The 15259-nt window shown below is 43.8% G+C and overlaps 1 protein-coding gene across 3 annotated transcripts in view; it reads left to right on the top strand.

The window, feature by feature from the left end:
- Positions 1 to 15259, top strand: part of LOC115593951 (cell adhesion molecule 2-like) — a 240756-nt gene that overhangs the window by 171220 nt on the left and 54277 nt on the right. For all 3 annotated transcript variants that reach the window (XM_030437673.1, XM_030437672.1, XM_030437674.1), the window contains one exon: positions 6857 to 7006. In XM_030437673.1, coding sequence (XP_030293533.1) covers positions 6857 to 7006 — 150 coding nt within the window. The remainder of the gene's footprint in view (positions 1 to 6856; positions 7007 to 15259) is intronic.

The raw sequence follows: 15259 nt of genomic DNA, 5'->3' as shown, positions 1-15259 counted from the left end.
TAAATGACAACAGCACACCGCCATAGCCAGCCTCTCCGGTGCCGGATAATTAATTTCATATCTCCAGATCAGAAATGTCCATCCTGAGGTGGTTGTACGCCAGCGCTGAATACAAAGGTAGCTCCACCCTCTGCAGGGGTTGCGTTCAATTTGCTCACAGCAGGAAGTCTTATCACTGTCAAAAGGGAAAAAAAGTTTAGATTGGAAACACACACACACACACACACGGAAATTAACATACAGTTCACTCAGAAACACAAACAGAGCAAAGCAGAAAAATAGCAGATGCCATTAGCATTATAATAATGTAATTTATACAAATATTTCTAACTCATACAGCTCAGTTTATTAAAGGTCACTTAACTTTAAAATTTTCATTATGCATTATTACAAGTTCAGCCAGTGTTGTGTCCATGAATGGAATATATTACACCGACCTTTATAGATCGTTGGTGAGCCTGGATTGTTCGTTGTCAATTTATTGCAACATAAAAAAAACATGACAGAAAAAGATTGTAACAAAGGTAGACAATCAATATTTTTAGGGACGAAAATGGAAAAAGAGGTTGGGGACAGTGGGACGCGTATCACAAACCGATATGCTTCATTAATTACACGGAGGACAAATTGAGAGGATTTCAACTTGGCAGTGTTAAACGCGGCTGTGTCCCCATTCCAACCGATATGGCTCTAAATGCTTTTTTAATTTCATTTCTTCATTCTGTCAGTACAAAATATTCTAATTTGCAAAAAAAAAAATAAAAGACGAATACATGACATGTTCCGAAGAAACAGGAAGGCGTTTGTGTGAAAACTGCCGCAGTGGGAGGAAGAGTCCCAGAGCGCGAGGGCAGGCACTGATGAGGCACTTGTCTGATATGTTCCAGGAAGTTGCTAACAACATTTTGTGTTCCATAATATCAACTGAAATTGGTTCTCTCCCAGAGATAATACAAAAATAAATTAAAAAATTGCCTGGAAGTTACAGTGCATTTGCGCTTAAGACATTTTGCCGATGCTCTAAACCAGTGAGGAGGTTTGAGGGGATACGTTTTCTTGCTCAAGGACCCTGTGACAGGTTAAACATCTGGCTGATGAATTCACACCAGCTCTTGGGATGATCAAACTCTTGACCTTGTGCCGGTCTCTCCAATCACCAGGCCACCCTGCTGCCTGAGAATCACTCAGTCTGAGTGGCTTGTGGATCAAGCTGTGTAGCCACCTGTGTAACCTTATAGATGCTAGCTGGCCGCGGCAAAAAAAACAGAAATTTCCACGTCCTGTGTATTGTTTTGAATCTCATTAATGATTTTCTGAGTGGGATTCATTTTGTGCCAGTGCCAGTGAGTACCAAAAACACTTTGAAATGGTGCCTGTGCTGTACGTGGTATGAAGTTGACATTTTTGTGATTCTACCTTGATTTTTTGTTTCCATCACCAGCATAGACGTGCCAGACAGGGGTGAATATTGCAAGTTTCATCATGGTACGATATTATATTATTTCTTCGGACAACAATACGATATTTGCCGATATCACAAAGCCACGACATGTTTTTGATTTGATTCAACACAGGCGGCCTGCGATTGATACGAGATGATGTCATATACCCATTTCTGAATATGCTCTGGTGCAATTGGTTGGTTAGAGTTTGGAAAAGTTCACGTTGTGGCTTAAAATACCTGTTTTGGCCACCACAAACTGGTTTTCCTGAGGTCTCATTAAAAGCAGCAGTTATTGGTGCGCCCAACACGACTGGCGATGGCCCAAGGTTGTGCTTTCAAATGTTGAAACGTTGTGGTCCAGTGGTTTCTCATCTCTGAAAGCTGGAGCACAAAGTCGAACCATGATGAGTTGTTCAGCAGCCTCGTCGCCTGTAACTCCACCATCGACCCCTCTCATACCTCCCGAAACGAAAGTCAGCTAATAAACATGTAATATTTTCAGACATGTCAATACGGCCTAGACCACGTACCAGTGGTTTTGCAGAAACATTAACGACTAATATTTCATCCTGGTGACTGGGTTGCACCAGACTGCCTTCAGGTAGTTTTGTGCGCTGACAATCAGATGGTCATCGTTTTGAGACAAATGGTAATTTCCTCCACCTCTTCATTGTGTCATCCTGTCTCAATTTTTCACGGTTTTATTTTCATCAAGTGAGGACAAGCGTGTCATCGGGTAAAGACGCACCTTCAGCGGGCAACACGGTTATAGCGGAGATTAAAATCCCTGCTTTGCTGTCAGTCAAGCCGACCCAGCACATGTTGTTTATGATGGGTTCTTTTTTTTCTCTACCTTGAGTTGATAAGATATTGCTCCATAAGGCAGTGCAGTTTTATTTCAAGTGTAAATTTCGCCAAACTTGAGTAATTGAAGGATCATTCTGGGGTGTTAAACGAACCTCGAGGTTAGAGAAACTTATTTGGAAGGGGAAACAAGTGCAACCAATAAGATAACCAAACGGCCCATGGCTCATATCTGTCACCGTTTGCATACTGTACCGACTTTTTGGCTCAACAACTGTTGCAATTTTGTGATCACCTACGGTTGACTCTGTTTCTTGCTCTTGGCGACATCACGGCGACTCGGAAGTCGCTTTGATGGTTTTCATACCGAACAGAAGTGATAGCGCTGTGAAGACATGACTCCGGACCTATCCCATGAATTTAAATCCCTAGTATGCATTTATAAGCTACCTTCGGCCGGCTTAAAAGGTGTCTCGGCTAATCAAAAACTGCGGGGCTGCCTCTATCCGCTTTGTAATCCTGTATTCTCGGCCATACATCATATCTCTTCAGTTCAGTTGAGCTCCGGTCCTGGCATAAAGGTCAGTAGCTCCAGGCTGTCCGTCTGTCTGCATGCGTCTCTCTCTCTTTTCTCTGCTCCTTGAATGCCTAAATAAGAAAGGTTAGGAGACTCAGCTGCTCTTGCTTTAAAGGTCATGTCGGAGAGCAGACAAGAAGCATCCAGGATACTCTTACAAGTATTATTTGTCCGGTAGTTTGCTTTGGCAACAGGTGCGTGTGTGTGTTTACGTGTCCTGTGAATATCTCTACCGACTGCTTTTGGGATAAGTAATAGTTTGATCTTTGGAGGAAAAACTGGATGCCGTGCTTTTATGTGGCGGGAGGCAGAAGTCCGGACGATTGTGGGGGAAGCTCTGCGGCATGGCTCGATGATCAGTGTGTTGGGTGTTGAGTGGTCCCATTTAAACTTGAGAATTCAGCTCATCCAGGGAGAGACAGCTGCGTGGGGACGAGCTCTAGGTTAGTGTCTCCCGAGGAACTGATGATTTGTTGTTTGTTTAGAGGCAGCTGTAAACAGTCGCCGTCCCAGATGACTCTTGCGTTGCTCTATATGGCGACGCACACAGAATCCCATTCAAGCTAAAGAAAGCCTGGCTAATTTCATTACGCCGTCGCCACATAATGGCATGCAGATGAGGGGCGTTGTTGACCTGGCTTAGCCCCGGCATGTCAGTCAAAGTGGAGGGCAATTAGAGTGACCCCGCTCTCTCTCTCACTCGCGAGAGCACAATCGAGCACAAGAAAGAAGGTAGGATCAAGATAAATTTGAAAGACCGAGAGACAGAGAGAATATGAAAATGAGAGACTAAGAAAGTGGAAATGCCACCCTTCAGGGATCAACTAGAGGAGGGAAAGAGACAGACAGAGAGGGAGAGAGGGGAGGGGGACAGGGAGCAGGGAATTGAGTGGAATGGATGTGAACTGGAAAAGACAGAGCAAGGAACCGAAAGTAGGAGAGAGCGGCGGAGTTGAAGTGAGAGAAGGACCTAAATTTAGACATGGAAAGCAGGAGAGAACAGCTGCCTCCTTCCCTCAGGAGATACATTAAAATCAGGTCTGGGTGGCCAGAGGGGAGGATGGGAGAACCTACTCCACCGGCCAATTAGGCGCACGGCGCACTGCACTGTTCTAATATAACCATCATTGTGGCCCCTTTGGCCCTTTCAGTCCCACTGGGCTGTGTGACACTGACGCAGGGCTTAGACAGAGGGATCCCCGGACTATTGTAACTCTGTGTAGTGCCACTGGAGAGAAAGGAGAGGAGAAAAGGTAGGGGAAAAGGCAGAGAGAGATATTTCTAAGGTTTTGCATCTGTCCTGATCAATTTTGAAAAAAATGGATACTGGGTCTCACGCGTGGCCGCTGTCGAGTGTTGAAAATCGTTACATCACAGGCTCTCTCTAATTCTTCCTGTTTAGCGTCTGTATGAATGTAGAATCTGTCGGCAGTGGACAAGATTTTGGTGTACTTTCCCAAAACGCAGTCCCTGATGATGATTTAGCTTTTCCTTGGTTCTTTCTTTAAAGGTGCACTATGTAGTTTTTGGGAAGAAATTGAAGAAAAGGGTGTTTTTATTGATGGGTGTGCCTGAACAAACGTGTCAAACTCATGATTTTCCTGACTGAACGAACAAACAGCCCAGTGTAATACCGTTTGACTTTGAAATTGCGCCTTTGGATTTATCCACGTTCATATGCAGATATTGGTTTATAGGAATGGCCTAAATGTTGGTTTTGTTTCCATTCTCGCGTGTCAAGTTGCTGATCAGACTGCAGACAATGACCAACACCCAAAAGAGGAAATCTTGGCCTGAATATCTGTTATACCGGATGGTCCGAAACATTCGCCGTTGCCCCTAGAGACTAAATCATTGTGAGATTGGGGAATAAATGTAAGAAGAACTTCTTAAATGAACTACAGTCCGCAACAGAGTCTAATAAACTGTTGAAGGTAAATGCTACTCTAACCCTGAGCGGAAGAGACAATGCTGCACACGTTTTACGGAGCCATGTTAAAACGATATCACTAAGGCCTGTAATAAAGCAACAGGCGACAGTGGAAAAGGGAAGATTTATTTTTTACGACACATCCAGAGACAAATTCTTGCCGTGCCTTTTCACATGCTACTGTATCATGTGTGATGTGTTTTTGTTTCACAGTCTGGATGGATGAAAATTCTTTTTAGAAAGTACCCATAGTACCACAGGGTATGTTTGGCATTTTTGCATGTTTGCCGTAACAACTCCTCATTTGTCAAAAGCAGACCATTCAAAGAACAAACATGCAGATTACATTTTGAGTACGGAGTTAACCATACAACAAGCGAACACATCCCCCCGGGAGTGTCTCCCATCTTCGCTGACGCATCCACCGCCGTAATGAGCTACAATTATACTCTCGTATTGTCATATTGTTCACCTCACTCCAAATATTGTCGGCGCTGCCGTTCGCCATGCCAGTGAAGTTCCCTTTGTGGCCGGGCACAAAAGAAATAAAAAGCATCACACCGGGCTGCGTGTCGCCCAACTCCACGAGTGAGGGAAATGGGAAAAAAGTAAGTGATTTAAAGAGGGGAGGTAATAAAGAGAGCAAGGGCAGGCGCGGGAGAACGGTAAATCGTTGGCAGATCATGCCTCATGCAAAACTTTCATGAATAAAACATATTCCTAGCCTCCCATAGCTCTGATCCATTTTTCCTCCGTTTCCCTCCTCTACCCCTCTCTATCTCTCGCACGCATGATTAACCTCGGGAGGCCTTAATCAACACTGGAAATGACCCGTGCTCCTTGACTTACCCCTCTCTGCCTCTCCTCCCCCCTCCCTCACCTCGTCCTCTCTCCTCCCCGGCGCCATCCTCCGCCACGGGTCTGCCGGTGATGGGCTCTGCGTCACCCGCTAACCCCTGCAGATGAGCGCCGCGCGAGGGGTTTGTTTATCTTGCGCGCGCAGTCATCAACTCAAGGGGAAAAAAAACGGCTAATGTCGAAAACGCTGAAGCATTCGAATGGGAATGTATCAAACGGAATCGCACAGAAATTGGATTTAAAGACTAAATATTTTCTTATTTCCTTTATTCCCTATATATGTTTTCTCCTTTTTTTCCCGGTTTTATGATCCTTTCCTGGGGGGATGGCGGTCTAAGACGGGAGAGTTAGCCGGAGATGAATAATCTTTCTTACTTAAGCCTTTATTCACACAGTCTTTAAAACCTGTCCTCTGGGGATAGGGACAGGGATAGATTTATGGTTATTATTATTTACTTGCTTAAAGCCTCCCTCGCACCCATATACACACAAAAGCACACACACCGACACACACAGACACACACGCACACAAACAAACACAGAGCCGCGAGAGCTGTCCGGAGTCCTGAAAACTGGCAGCTATTGACGAAGCAGTTGCAAAGGCGACCTGTCCATGGTGCTGAAAGCCAGCTCTGCTCGGCCACAAACAATTATATAACTCTTGTTTATCTTCCTGTTTCTCTCGTTGAATGCAGCCATCGCACACACACACACACACACACGCACGCTCACAGGTCCACGGAGAGCATTTTTTAATTGGTCTTCCCTGTGTAGTCGAGGTTTCAGGGTTGGTACCGCAGGCTAAATGCCCCCTGTGTGTTCCATGTTAGGGTCCAATTTAGCACACAGTAGTGACTGGCCATCATGCCTGAACATTTGTTTTTTTAATTAGGGTGTTAAGTGTTTTTTTCCAACGACATAAACCAGATTCCCCTCTTCTTTGTCCTGCAGTGCGGAGTGCTGAGGAGCTGATTAGCTCTCCCACCGACTGCAAAGTCTTTATTTTAGTCACATCTTCATCACATTACTTTATAGTCCGGCTCTATAGTTTGAATTCTTGATCATCCCCGCACTGAATTTGAATGTATTAAGCGGTTTTTAATTAACCGAGCAACCTCGCAAATCAAGCAATCAAAAACGCACCATCTGCCTCACTCCATCTACCTCGGCGTCTTTCTCTCTCTTCCTCCCGACACATCCTCATCTTCTCTCACATGTTTTCTTCTCATGTGTCATGTCGCAGGCATCAGCGGTCAGTACCCTCTGGTTCAGAATATGACGGTGACAGAGGGTGGGACTGCGAACCTGACCTGCCGTGTGGAGTACAATGACAACACCTCCCTCCAGTGGTCGAACCCAGCACAGCAGACCCTCTTCTTCGGGGACAAGAAAGGTGAGTTGCAGACTGACTGACAGACAGCAGCAGCAGCAGCAGATGCAGTTTTACAAAATATCCCCTGTGTTGGGTTTGTGGCACCTGAGAAGTGCCACAAGACACACAAAAACAGGATTTTTTTATTTTTTTTATTTTCAAGGTTGGAGAGTAACCTGGAAACCCCCTGTGTATCCCCGAGTGTTTGTCACTTGAATAAGCTGCTGTCTGTGTTGTGACACAGCATCTGTCCCACACTTCACATGTCTGCAGTTTTTTTGTCGCCGTCCTCATTTCACCTGGAGAAAGAGACACACTTTAAAAGCTTTCCTCCAGGAATAGAGTGTGTGTGGCTATTGTTAGTTTTTTTTTTTTTCTTTTTTAAACTCTATCCCTCGTCAAGAAGCCACTCTGCTGGGGAACACATGTTGATGTTGATGGCTGTTTTTTTTTCTAACTTGTTTATGCCTGAGCGTCACTTGCCAGAAACAATTTGAGGGCTTTGATAATCTGCCGTTTTTTTGTTTGTGACTGTGCAGTCCATATTACTTTAGTGTCAAAACTGGTTATAGAGTATATTTGATGGTCGGAAAGCCAAATAATGAATAAAAACAAGTGCAACTGGTTGGTTTCAGGAAGGTACGTGCTACTGCGGCAACCGCAGTAGCTCCGGTGATTGCTGTCATTGATCTATATCGACCTCTTGTACAAGCATGATCAGAACAAACCCTTGGAAAAGGTTCACTGCGTCCCAGGGAAGGGAAGCTGCTGTGTAATTCCCCGTTCTTTTCTATTTTATCAAAAGACGCATACTCAGAAAGTTGAATGTTTGTTGCGGAACATCAGAAACAGCAAACACACTCTGAAAGTCGACCATTCATCCCGCTGTGAAAGTGACCTTCGCTGCGGCCCTGTTGTACACACGGTAGCTCACGCTGCCCTCCGGCACATACAGTGCGGTGTGAATTACATTTCAGCCCAAAGTACAAACCTAATCACCTAAGTCTCGGATGCTGCAGCATCACGGCCTTGTGTATAATTGATGGTGGTTACTTATAATCAAAGACCCGCTTTTACATTCTGAGGTGCAGCCTGAACATAATTTGGCGACAGCCTGTACTTTGTTTTGCAGCCAATTAGCTGTTTTGTGGTGCAGTGGTTTTAGGTGTCGTTGTGGGTAACAGACATGAACGAACAAACATTTTCAACACAAATGCAGTTTTGTAGCAAATATTGAAGACGGAGGTAATATTTTAGAATAGTTGCAATAATTGAGCTTGGCAGGCCAACAATACTGATTCCACTTGAAATGATGTTAAACTAATGAGTGGAGATTCCAGTCCAATGCTCTTAACATGCCCAATGGGAAGGATTTCAACAATGCTTTAGAAAATAGAGAAAATCAGTTTACTTGTTAAAGGAGGACTCATTATGCTTTTTGTGTTTTTCCCCCCCATTCTTTCAGTGTGTTACATATTTTCTTGTGCACATAAAAGATCTTGAAAGCTAAAAAGGCAAAAGTACGCACAGTTTTCCACAGAAAACACTGCTCCTCAAACGCCTCGTCGGTAGTCCCACCTTTAATTGTGTGACTTTGTGACATCACGCATGTCAGAGATTTGCATAACTCTAGCGGCTAGTTTGGCGCACATAAGCAGCTTCTTTGTTGTTGTTAGCGACGCTGGCTTAGGCGTGTGCGAGCTGACCAATCAAAGGAGTCAAGGGTTATTTGGAAGGCGGGGACAGGGGCTAAAAAAGTGAGGAGGACAGAGGGACAGTATGAGGAAACTGGAAAAAAATTTAAATTGTGTTTTTGTGATGTGTTATGAACCTAAAAATGTGCTTAATATGTCTCCTTTCAAATGTGTTTACTGCATTCAGCACTAATTCAGCATGGGTCAAGCTAATACATATATCTAAACCAGTACACTAAGACAGAAAGTTCTGTAATAAAGGACTTAAACGCCATCATTTACCTCACTCTCCGCTTCCCCAGAAAAAATAGCCTGAGAATAATGTGCTCTGCAGAAAAAACTAAGAGCTGTGTATATTAAGCAGGTTATATACCAGAGACCTGCAGAGAAATTCCTTCCATTAAACAGATGCAAACCCGCGTTATCTTTGCACACATTTATAGGCGTGAGGATGCACAGACACACACACACACAAACAAATACACACTCACAAAGCCACCAATGTTTTAATGGCTAATAAGTACAAAGTGTTTATTCCTGACCTTTCACACACTCTTCAGTAAAGTCCCCATAAAGAGGATTCATGGGTGTTATTTTGTTGGTTCATGCCTGCTGAAATGATTGTGCCCTGTGCGTCTCTCAGCTGTATTAGTCGAGTGTAATAGAGTATGAATCACACTCTCTTGTAAGTGTCTGGATTAAGCACATATGGGATTTACACAGTCCTCTTCCATTATCCCGCTGCCCACTGGGCTGCCTTGCATGCCGTGCATCCGTATTCACGCACAGTGTGTGTGTGTGTGTGTGTGTGTGTGTGTCTGTGTCTGTGTCCGTGTGCCCTTGTGTGCGCTTGTGTGTCTGTGTTTGTATGTATTTTTTCGCATACGGCAACTGAATGCATGCATGTGCAAAAGCGTTTCAGTTTTCAAAGCATTCACACTTTCACTTACCTGCCTTTTTTTCCGGAAAGAGCAGCAGTAAAAAGCTGCACTGAACATCAAATTCAACAGTTGATGTTCTCTGCAGGTTATTCCATATCACACCAGGGGTCGGGCTTGGGGGTCTATTTCATGGCATTTCCAGAGCAGAGCTCCGGGATTGGAAATGAAAAAGCTGCCAAGGACACTCTTATTATCAGAAACGCAAAGGGATACTTCTGGGGCTTCAGGATTGTGATGCTGTTTGGGCTTGTGCGTGTGCGTCACTGTGTGTGTGTGTTTGTGTGTGCTTTGGGAGTTGCCTAGCAGAACATGGCAAATTCAAATGCACATGCTGATGGGCGCACTGAGATGGTGAGTGTTTCCAAAGTGCCACTGGCAGTGTGAGGAAGGAGAGATGTCTCAGCTGCAAACGCCTTTGAGCACAGTAGGTTTCAGATTAATTTTCCCTGCTGCCTGTTGGGAAGAAGAAGATGGGGATTAGGGCAGCACACAGTTGCTCAGACATACAAACCCCAACTCGCCAACTTTTTTCGCAGGCTTTGTTCTGTTGGACTTAGCTGTAATGGAGCAAAATCTACCTTCTTTAATGGTAATGACTGACTCTGCGTCAGCTCACTCTCGAATATCTCTTATTATACTCATTTTCAGGTTCTTACTTTGATACTACTTTGGTTTGCCTGCTTTAATGTTCTGAAAACACGTAATTTTTCTGATACTGTCCAGTGCTGCTGCACCTCTATTCACTCTCTACACTTTTACTGTCTTTAAGAACCTCCTCCTGAAAAGCCCATTCTTCTCTGATTGGTCAGCTCCCACAGGCTTGAGCAGGCACCGTCCACTGTGTTTCTGCATCAGCACTGCTGCAGTTTTTACAACCACAGCCAAAGGCACAGTTTTATGAATATGGGCGGTTGTTGCTCAGAGGTAGAGCCAGCGTTTTGATATCAGAAGGTTAGCTGAAGGTCACTGGTTCGATTCCCCTGGTCAGCATGTCGGCGTGTCCTTGGGCAAGATACTGAACCCCAAACTGCAGCCACCACCATCAGTGTTTGAACGTACATATTAATTACTGTAACTCAGTTTGGACAAAAGTATCTGCCCAATGCCCTAAATGAGTGTGTTAAACCGTGTATTGAGCGCTTTAATATGTTCACGGTTTTCATGATATCGGATCTTTAAATAGTAAAAAGGTTTCCCTTTATTTGGAAGTCAGTGCAGAAATTTAAATCACAGTCAAGAACTTTGAGTTTTCTAATAATTCCTGTTTTACTTGCAAAGAGTACATCTATGTAACTATTCATTTCGTCTTTTTGAAAAGATACATACAGGAAATTACATAGAAATCATACATTTTCCACTTTTATCCTCCAGAATAGAAATAGTGTCACAGACTTCTGTATGTGCAGGCATTTAAATCTGAAATGTTTGTCGTCCAGTTCAACAGATTGCTGTCTGCGCCTGCAACATGTGCCCGCATGTGCATGTGTCCTATCTCAGAGAGTGTCACTTACATCCTCTATTAAAGTCAGCCGCGGAGTATTTGCATAAACGTATTGTTTTTTTTTCAAAGAGAAATGCAGCAGCTGTCTCCGTTACAGTCCTTTGAGTGGTGCCGGCTTTTCGCGGCTGTTGTTGTTTAACGTCAGGGGCTGAGGCCCACCTCGAAGACGTTTAGTCGGATGAAAGAGGCTCCTCTTGTCTTCCGTCCTCTCAAAGGTGCTCCGATGGCTGCGAGGAGCTGTTTGAATTTCGAACGAGTCATTGTCCCGAAAGTAGCCAATTTTGTCCTTTCCGTCACTTACCACTGAGGGAGTTAAGCTGTGCTGCGACAGCAAGAGCGAGAGATGAGCGCTGGGCAAGAGGGATTCTCCCTTTTATAAGATTCAAAAGAGGCTAATATCATTTTACAAATTGCCCTTTTGGTTTCATGTAATTCAAGACTTGATAATAGCTTTATTTCCTGGATTGAGAAATTTTTTGCATTGAGGCATAGTTACAATTTATTCGTTATTCCCACGCTGGAAAGAACCTATGCGTAATTACTTTCCTGGCAAAATTTGCTGGGCCTATTAAGTGGACTCATGACGAGTGAGCGCTGGCTAAGGTGTGACATTTAAATCATTTATTCCACACGGTTTCGCAGTAATTTGCGAACACTTTTTCCTCCCATTTCCTCACCCACGTCTGTGTTTTCATTACCAACCTGCGGAACTCTCTTCATCCCTTTTCTCTTTTCTTTAATTAATCTGTCCACCCCTGCCTCCCAGAGTCTGCCAGGATCTTGGTTTACCTGTCCTTATAAGCACGATAAAGTATACTAAAAGCACACATTTGGTGGACTTGAATGGATCATGGCTTTGTTCTGCAGGCCCAGTAAAGAGATTCTCGGTCCTCTGTGGTGTAGGTCCTGCTGTGTGACTATTGTCGATGTCAATGCTCAAATGATATGTTATGCAGCCCTAACTGGATCAGCACATGAATCGCCGATGTCAGTCTGGTATCTGATAAGTTAATTAAATCAGTATTGGCACCAGAACATATTCTGATTTTGGATTGGCCCCAATTCTTAAAGAAAAAATATTTTTGAAGGAACTTTTTAAAAAGAATGACCAGAAAACGTGTTATTTCCCATATTTGATTTATTTGATTTTAAATAGGGTATCATCAGATTAACATTTCTTCAACACAACTGCTAAATGACACCCGTGATCCTCTTGTCGAGTGTTTTCTTTCTGTACGTGTGATTCGGCAATTAAATCCATCCAAAACATAATGAATATGTATGTAGTCAAGCGAGGGTTGACATCCTCCTAGCACAATGCGTGATTGATGTTTGAGTGTCGACAGATCAAGGCAAAATTTTCAAGCCACATTCATGCCCTTGAGTCGGATTGGTCTCGTCTCGCGCTGTCTCGTAGAAAAGACGAACCTACTCTGTGAAATTCCCACACGTGCGCATCGCCGCGTTAGTGCGATGCAGTTTCTCCGTACAGTCGCCGTGTCTGCGGCTCTCCTGATGTACGGGTGACAAATGTGTTAATGTCGTTTTGCAGAATTACCAAAGTACCTGTGGTGCCCGTGCGGTGCCATCTGCAGATTGATCGAATCTGTTTAAACATTAAGATTAGTGTTATGGGTGAACAGCTGAGGGCCCACCGCTCATTTTCGGGAGCCCAATCCTCTGAATGTGAAGCTATCGGGGCCCTGAGATGTCAAATATTCAGCTGTCTGAATCAATTTGCCGCCTGTTTGTGGTGTGCGACTGTGTGTTTGCATGTGTGTGTGTATGTGTGTGTATGTAAGCGCACATATACGTGTGTGCATGTTGAATGTCAAGCGTCCCACCTCGCCAGCAAGCAACCACGAAAAAGCTTTGATGCATTTAGAGTGTCTGTGCCTGAGCAATTTAGGGGATAGCCTTTTAAAAGTTTTCCAAAGTAAATAACAAAATAAGAAATGCCTGACATGTCAGACTTTTTTTTTTTTTTTTTTTTACAGATAGCAGAACTTTCTCTGAAAACTTAATCTTAGCAAGAAAGTTAAACTTTTGAGACAGCTGTCTTTTTTTTTTATTTCCTGGAAGAGTGCCTCTATGAAACATCCTTTCATATCAGCCTCAAGATTGGTACGGTGTTCTCTCTGATAGAAAAAAACTTGACTATAAATCTCAGAAGATCCCTAACAAGTCCCCTCTCACCGAGACAAGGACCGTAAAACATTAGAAGAAGAAAAAAGAGGAAAGAGGAGACAGAATGTAGGCCTTGGTGGGATAAAGGGGAGGAATTAAGGAGGCATTTTATGAGAGCTTTCAGACGCAGTTATTGCCTCTGAAAGACACAGGGAAACTTTTTTCTTTGACCTTGAGCGTTCTGCACCTTTATTTCTCTCAACGCCTCTCTTTTCACATGTCTGCGCTTGAGTCTAGCTGCTTGTGTGTTTCTTATTGCATTTAGTGGTGCAGAGAGCGCTAATAATTAAAAGCAGAGAGTTCTCGCCGGCTGTGCGTGTTGACTGTGAATAAACTAGGGACAGGCAAATGTCAGCTTTGTTTCTTCTGCTGCTGTACAGATGTAAAGCAGGTTTAGGTGAGAAAGAGACTTACATCGTCAAATGAAGCAATATATCCGATCATTACCGGCGTTATTAGTAGAGCAACTTATCATATGCGAGGTGTTGAGAGAAATACCTCAGGCAAGTGGGAATAATTAGCGCGCTCTTAGCAGCAGGCTTATTCTATTTCCCTCTTCTGGGAGAAAGTTCTAGAGCACAGAGTTGGGTATAAAAAGAAACTTTTAATACATTTTTATAATAGAATTTAAATCAAGAATTGCAAGGAGGACACTATGAAGAAACAGGTTTGTATAGATGTCATTCTACATCACAGCGTTGCACACAAAAAAGTTGTACTGGGGCGTTGAGGAGGAGTCCAGGAGTCTCACAGAATGAAGAAAGAAAGCTGCTCCGTAGTCTGGCGGTAAAGCCCTCGACACTTCTGTATCAATTGCCAGATGGCAGCAGGGCGAACAGAGCACGGTTGGGATAGGTGTTGTGTTTGTTTTTCTGCAAATGAAGTATGAAAATGCTCGACATGCATTTTGCCTACAGTGCAGCCCACTTGGCTAATACTTCACTGGCATCCGCTTTTTACATTTTCAGGGCATTCAGCAGACGCTTTTTCTCCAAAGTGACTTGCAGTAATTCATACATACATTCACACTCTGATGGCTGTGGCTGCCGTGCAAGGTGCCGACCAGCCCGTCAGGAGCAGTTTTCGGGTTCAGTATCTTCCCCAAGGACACTTCGACATGCAGACCAGGGGAATCGGATTTTTCGCCTGTACTGGCTGTTTTCCCAGCAATATAACGCGTCCACCACTCTTCAGCAGCTCATATATTTACATTTATTGGCTTCTGTTAGTAAGAGGTCCAGTTAGAGAAACATTTCCTCGAGCCAAACTCTGACAATACCATTATTCTGAATTGCATTGTGATTCGGAGCTCTAATAATAGAAACAGTTCGTGTAACATAAGGGCTGCATTTAACATAAAAGATGCGAGATGATGACAGTGGAGGCTAGGAAAGCTGTGCCAGTATTTTCAATACAGTTTAGGTCATAGATCGGGGTCTGGGTATGACGGCGTCTGGGTCATGGGTCCCCTTCAGGAAGAAAGTCATTAGTTGGTAATTGTTTGTGTGTTGTAATTGGCTATGATGATCTACCTACTTCTCCCAGTTTTCCACTCCGGCTAGCAAATAGCATGTATTTGCAGATCTCCGTGGAGCTGGCGACTGCGAGCAGAGTCTCCTAACTCCACATACAAATGTAACCAGATCCGTGTGTACCAGGCGATCCGTGCACACACACTTAACAATCTGCAAATAAGCGCAGATGAATGTCTCAAATATTTTCTGACATTTATATGCGCAGATCTGTGAGTTTAAAAAAAATCTGTGCAAAAAAAAAAGTATCCGCATTTATTCAAGTTCTTAATGTGTGCTTTTGTTGGACTGCTTCGAACGTGTCGCTCGGCATCCGTGTGTGGATTGTAACGCGCATTTTTGAGCGCCTAAAATGACACAGCAGATGGTTGTACACGTTTGCAAATCTTATGTTCTATTTGCAGACGATGCAATACGCG

The sequence above is a fragment of the Sparus aurata genome, chromosome 13 (genome assembly GCF_900880675.1).
Source record: "Sparus aurata chromosome 13, fSpaAur1.1, whole genome shotgun sequence".
Classification (NCBI taxonomy): Eukaryota; Metazoa; Chordata; class Actinopteri; order Spariformes; family Sparidae; genus Sparus; species Sparus aurata.
The sequence above is the reverse complement of the archived record's forward strand: the minus strand, read 5'-3'. Positions and strand labels throughout refer to the sequence as shown.